Source organism: Nanorana parkeri, unplaced genomic scaffold, assembly GCF_000935625.1.
Source record: "Nanorana parkeri isolate BGI_ZX_2015 unplaced genomic scaffold, ASM93562v1 scaffold3255, whole genome shotgun sequence".
Classification (NCBI taxonomy): domain Eukaryota; kingdom Metazoa; phylum Chordata; class Amphibia; order Anura; family Dicroglossidae; genus Nanorana; species Nanorana parkeri.
The window spans coordinates 56,153-62,158 of NW_017309523.1; the positions used below are offsets into that span (position 1 = coordinate 56,153).

Below are 6,006 nucleotides of genomic sequence, written 5' to 3' on the forward strand. Positions count from 1 at the left end.
CGGACTGACACGCCGCTTCGCGGGCTTACAGACTCACCTTAAATCAACGCTGCTCGCCGTCTGCACACGCCGCCCACTCTCCAGGCCGACGTCCGCGTCATCCCATCCAGGTGAGTGGCACTCGGGGTGCCGCTCTCAGCGAATCTGCCGCTCCAGGCAAACGCCTTGTTTGCCTCGCGGCCGATACGCCCCTGCCCATGTCCGAATGTTAGACCGATATCGCTACTTAACGTCGCTGTCAAATTATTCTCCAAACTCCTGGCGCTTCGCATCTCCCCGTCCTTGCCGTCCATCAGCAACCCAGAACAAGTCGGCTTCGTGCCAGGGAGAGAGGCGCTCGGGAGAGAACACACCGTTAAAACGATCCCCCTGATCTCACTAAGGCATGCCTGCTGCTATCCGTCGATGCGGAAGAGGCACTCGATCGCGCGGACTGGAGGTTCCTCCGCAAGACTCTTCTCCACATTGGTATGGGGCCGACTACTATCTCCAGCATCATGTCTCCATATTCCTCCCCCGCGGCGAGGGTTATGGTGAGCGGCTCGTTCTCCGAGCGGCACTAGACCGGGATTCCCTCTCTCCCCGCTTCTCTACGTCATGGAACACTTGGCACGAGCCATACGAAAGACCCCCGATATACACACGGGGTCCCCACGCCATCCTTTCACCATGTTAAAGGGTATCATTCATATAGGGATTATGTATGCATGTGATGAACACAAGTGATGATTGATTTTCTATAGACATGTGCGATTCGTTTCGAGGCACTGACTCTGCCGCGCGAGGTCGGAGGTCGTAAGTGCGAGTGGCCGCAAAACAGGTAAGTCGTTAAGCGAGGAGCATCTGTACTGGCCTTAGGTTGCCAGTGCCGACCCAACAATGTTATACTCTTGATCGGGTTGCCACCTGTACATAGGGTTGCCACCTGTCCAGGATTGACCCGGACAGTCCGGGTTTTGAACGCCGTGTCCGGGTTTCATGGCAGCTGAGACCCGGACACAAGATGTCAGGCAGACAGGGGCAACCGAAATTAAGATAGGGGGCTACTGCCCCCCATCAGGCAGACAGGGGCAACCAAGATAGGGGCTACTGCCCCCCCACCACTAAAAATAGCCTCAACTGTGATATTTACATATGAATAAGCTGCGACTCATTCCCTCCAAAAAATGTCCGCGCGTCGCTTGAGTGTTCGGGTTTCGCTTGAAGAAAAGGTGGCAACCCTAACTCTTGACCGCATGTCTTACGTTGTCATGTATTACAATGTTTGAGTAAAGTTTTGGACGGTTTGAATACTGTTGGAAAACTAATAAAAAACTAATTCAACACTAATTCTGGATATACGGCGTCCGGACGGCTGGTGGGAATGAGAAGAATCTTCATTTTGGGTCATTATCCGATGATGAAATGGAACGTAGACTCCAGTACTCATAGTCAACACAAGGTGGTGACATCACGTGGAACACAGACAGGAAGTGATGTAAGGTACATACAGGAAGTGATGTAAGAGTATAAAAAGGAAGTAGAGAGGAGACATTGCTGGACCTGGCAGCAGAGGAGGTAATACGAAAGGTCTATCTCTCCATGGAGGAGTGGGAGTATCTAGAAGGACACCGGGATCTCTACAAGGACGTGGTGATGGAGAATGAGCCGCCCCTCACATCACCGGGTAAGAGGAGAGAGCAGTACGGAGGCTCCGCCTACATCCCCCATCATCTGATACACACATAGAAACAATGTATTCAGTCAGTGTGTGTGTGTCTCCTACAGATGGATCCAGTAAGAGGAACCCACCAGAGAGATGTCCCCGTCCTCTGTATTCCCGGGATCCCACACAGGAAGATCCCAACATCTCACATGAGGTGAAATAGAGAAATAATAGTGGATACATTCTGACCTCCTCATTATCTATGGTGTTACATCTGATCTCATTGTTCTCAATATTCAGAGAGATTGTGATAATGATGTTAAAGAAGAAATAAAAGAAGAGGAGGAGCATATAAAAGTTGAGATTAAAGAGGAAGAAGTGGAGACGTATGTGGGGGGTGACCGGCCGTCCACGGAGGAGGTCGGGATGATGATGAAAAGTGATCAGGATGACATTTCTCTACCGATCAACACAAGTAAGTAACAGACACTATGGAGGGAACAGGTCACAGTTCTATGTCACTTCTGAGTAGAAGGTGTGAGGAGCACGTCCAGGTTATATTCCTCAATATAACGTCATGTGACCAACAAATGTGGAGGAGATACTGTACACCATATGAAGGTCCATCTCCATTCCTCAATAATCAAATCTTTTAAGGAGGAAAGCAAATTTCTTACACACCAGAGGACTCACACGGGTGAGCGTCCTTATTCATGTTCAGAGTGCGGAAAAAGTTTCACTGTTAAAAGTACACTTCTAACACACCAGAAGATTCATACAGGTGAGCGTCCTTATTCATGTTCAGAGTGCGGGAAATTGTTTATTCAGAAAGGAGCTCTTAATAGACACCAGAGAATTCACACAGGTGAACGTCCTTATATATGTTCAGAATGCGGCAAATCGTTCACTGAAAAAGCACAGCTTGTTAGTCACCAGAGAAGTCACACGGGTGATCGTCCTTATTCATGTTCAGAGTGTGGAAAATGTTTCACTTACAAACAAAAACTTTTATTACACCGGATAATTCACACGGGTGAGCGTTCTTTTCCTTGTTCAGAGTGCGGGAAATCTTTCACTCAGAAAGCAGTACTTGTTCAACATCAGAGAATCCACACGGGTGATCGTCCTTATTCATGTTCAGAGTGCGGCAAATATTTTGCTTGGAAAGGAAGCTTTGCTTCACATCTGAAAATTCACACTGGCAAGCGTCCTTTCTCATGTTCAGAATGCGGGAAATGTTTTGCAAAGAAATCAACTCTTCTTCTACATCAGAGTATTCACACAGGTGTGTATCCCTATTCATGTTCAGAATGCGGGAAATCTTTCGCTTATTACAGGAGCCTAGCTACACACCAGAAAATTCACACAGGTGAAAAATCTTATTCATGTTCAGAGTGTGGGAAATGTTTCTCTCGGAAAGAAATATTTCTTAAACACCAGAGGAATCACACGGGTGAGCGTCCATATTTATGTTCAGAGTGCGGGAAAACTTTCACTGAGAAATATTTTCTTGTTCAGCACCAGTTGATTCACACTGATGAGTGTCCTTATTTCTGTTCAGAGTGCGGGAAAACTTTCACTAAGAAATATTTTTTTGTTAAACACCAGGAGATGCACACAGGTGTGCTTCCTTATTCATGTGCAGAGTGCGAGAGATCTTTCACTTCAAATGCAGACCTTCGTAATCACACAAGAATTCACACGGGTGAGCGTCCTTATTCATGTTCAGAGTGCGGGAAACGTTTTACTAGAAAAGCAAGCCTCGCTGCACATCTGAGAATTCACACGGGTGAGCGTCCTTATGCGTGTTCGGCCTGCGGGAAATCTTTCAATAAGAAAGGAAACCTTGATGAGCACCAGAGGATTCACACGGGTGAGCGTCCTTATTCATGTTCGGCCTGCGGGAAATCTTTCGCTCAGAAACAGGGCTTCGTTAGACATCGGAGAATTCACAATGGTGAAAGTCCCTTATCATGTTGAGAGTGCGGGAAATGTTTAATTCAGAAAGGAAGTTTTGATCAAAAGAAACAAAGCGCTAAAGGTAGCTGTATGAGCAAAAAAATGAGCTATAATTGATTCTGGCGAGGTCAGTATGGAAGCTAATATAAAAGTATAAAACAGAACTAGCTTCATAAATAAGTATAGATAAAACCAGTCTAACCAAAATACAGAAATCAATTAGAACCACTAAAATTCATTCAGATAGATTAAATAAACGAACAATGTTTAAAACGTCAAAATCAGTGTCCAATGCTTAAAAAATCCAAGTGAAAGGTGGTTTCCATGTACAAATATAAAAATGTGCAAAAGTAACAGTGTACTTGAGATTGATCCAAACTGTCCCTCGCGGGTAACAGGTGAACGGTAAGTTCCGTGTGCAAATGTACAAATGTGCAAAAACAGCAATGTGCTTCAAATTGTTCCGAACTGTCCCTCTCGTATTCCCCGCGGGTCTCAGTCTGTGCTAAAACCTAATCCCGACACCACTCACTAAAAGTTTTCTACCAACTTCACTCTGGTGAGTACCCACCCGAGGGGGACAGTTCGGAACAATTTGAAGCACATTGCTATTTTTGTACATTTGCACACGGATCTGTCAATGTTTATCAAAATATCTGGAAAGTCCTTTATGAAGTCCTACCTGCCATCTGGTTCTGACCACCTAACTTACTGTTGAGGGTCTGCCTCGGACCCTGAGGGACTCGTCAACAGCAGTAATTCAATGAGCTGCCGGTCCATTACATGGACCAGCGCTCATTGTACCACATGACAGGATTATCCCGTCACCGGTTGAAAACAAATGGAAAGATTGATGACGGATTATCCCGTCACCGGTTGATCACAAATGGAAAGATTGATGACGGATTATCCCGTCACCGGTTGATCACAAATGGAAAGATTGATGACGGATTATCCCGTCACCGGTTGATAACAAATTGAAAGAAGCTGACAGGATTATCCCGTCACCGGTTGATAACAAATTGAAAGAAGCTGACAGGATTATCCCGTCATCGGTTGGGAACGGGTTAAAGATCTGCCAATGTTTTGTTGTTTCTCGTGATGTTTTCTATTATCTGTATTTTGAGATATAATCTGCGTGTGATAATAAAGAAATATCCATTGCATATTGATGATGAAGATGATAACATTCCTATAATGACGGGGGAATACAGGAAGTACAATGGAGCTCACCTTTCCCCCTCCACCTCACATACTCCTATAATCCTATTATCGCTCATTGTACCGCATGACGTGATTATGCCGTCACCGGTCGTTAACTAATTGAATGATGGTGACGGGATAATCCCGTCATCGGTTGGGAACGGGTTAAAAATGGGTCAATGTTCATCGAAATATCTGGAAAGCAGCTATGAGGTCACACCTGCCATCTGAATCTGCCCAATAAACAAATAAACATATATTTTACTATACATTCCACTGGTAGGGAGTATAAGCGGATGGAACGCACTCTAGAGAAGTCACCTGGAGGCGAGCATGGGATGAGGTGACTGGAGAGCAGGAGGTCTTGGGAAGTGCGAAGGCACGTAATCCATGTTCGTTACTGCAGAATCCACGCTGGAGAGCGTCATTTTCATGTTGGGAGTGCGGGAAATCTTCCCATTAGAAAAGAAAGCTTGTTACGCATCAGAGAATCCACACGGGGCGAGCGTCCTTATTCATGTGCGGAAAATGTGTTGCGGATTTAAAAAAAAAATCTAATTAGACATCGGAGAGAATGTTCCGGCTCATTCCTTTGTACGTTGGCTGGAACTGTTCGGTCCGCGTAACAACGGAAGGATAATTGTGCCGTAATTATCGATCAACATTAACCCCTTAGTGACACTGCTTCAGGAAATCTGTGAAATCATCCGTCTCCCTCATCCATATCCCTCATCCGTCTCCCTCATCCTTCTCCCTCATCCGTCTCCCTCATCCGTCTCCCTCATTCGTATCCCTCATCCGTCTCCCTCATCCGTCTCCCTCGTCCTTCTCCCTCATCCGTCTCCCTCGTCCTTCTCCCTCGTCCTTCTCCCTCGTCCGTCTCCCTCGTCCTTCTCCATCGTCCGTCTCCCTCGTCCGTCTCCCTCGTCCTTCTCCCTCGTCCGTCTCCCTCGTCCGTCTCCCTCGTCCGTCTCCCTCGTCCGTCTCCCTCGTCCTTCTCCCTCGTCCTTCTCCCTCGTCCTTCTCCCTCGTCCGTCTTCCTCGTCCTTCTCCCTCATCCTTCTCCCTCATCCTTCTCCCTCATCCGTCTCCCTCATCCGTCTCCCTCATCCGTCTCCCTCATCCTTCTCCCTCATCCGTCGCACTGACACATATTATATATACCGTTTTTTACGAGACAAAACAAGGTTTTCGTTGAT

General features: G+C 46.5%; 1 protein-coding gene across 1 annotated transcript; it reads left to right on the forward strand.

Moving 5' to 3' along the window:
- Window positions 1-405: 405 nt before the first annotated feature.
- On the forward strand, window positions 406-4,585 carry LOC108802970 (gastrula zinc finger protein XlCGF26.1-like). Its single transcript, XM_018574817.1, has 4 exons — window positions 406-468; window positions 2,303-2,930; window positions 3,015-3,602; window positions 4,419-4,585. Exons 1-4 carry the CDS (start codon window positions 406-408, stop codon window positions 4,583-4,585), a joined length of 1,446 nt encoding a protein of 481 aa, XP_018430319.1.
- The last annotated feature ends 1,421 nt before the right edge of the window (window positions 4,586-6,006 follow it).

What these genes read in the sequence shown, in the direction of transcription:
- LOC108802970 (XM_018574817.1), top strand. Translation starts at nt 406, where the DNA reads ATGCGGAAGAGGCACTCGATCGCGCGGACTGGAGGTTCCTCCGCAAGA. An exon ending in CAAGACTCTTCTCCACATTG is followed by an intron (nt 469 to 2,302) that starts GTATGGGGCCGA and finishes AAATCTTTTAAG; the next exon opens with GAGGAAAGCAAATTTCTTAC. An exon ending in ACATCGGAGAATTCACAATG is followed by an intron (nt 3,603 to 4,418) that starts GTGAAAGTCCCT and finishes ACCACATGACAG; the next exon opens with GATTATCCCGTCACCGGTTG.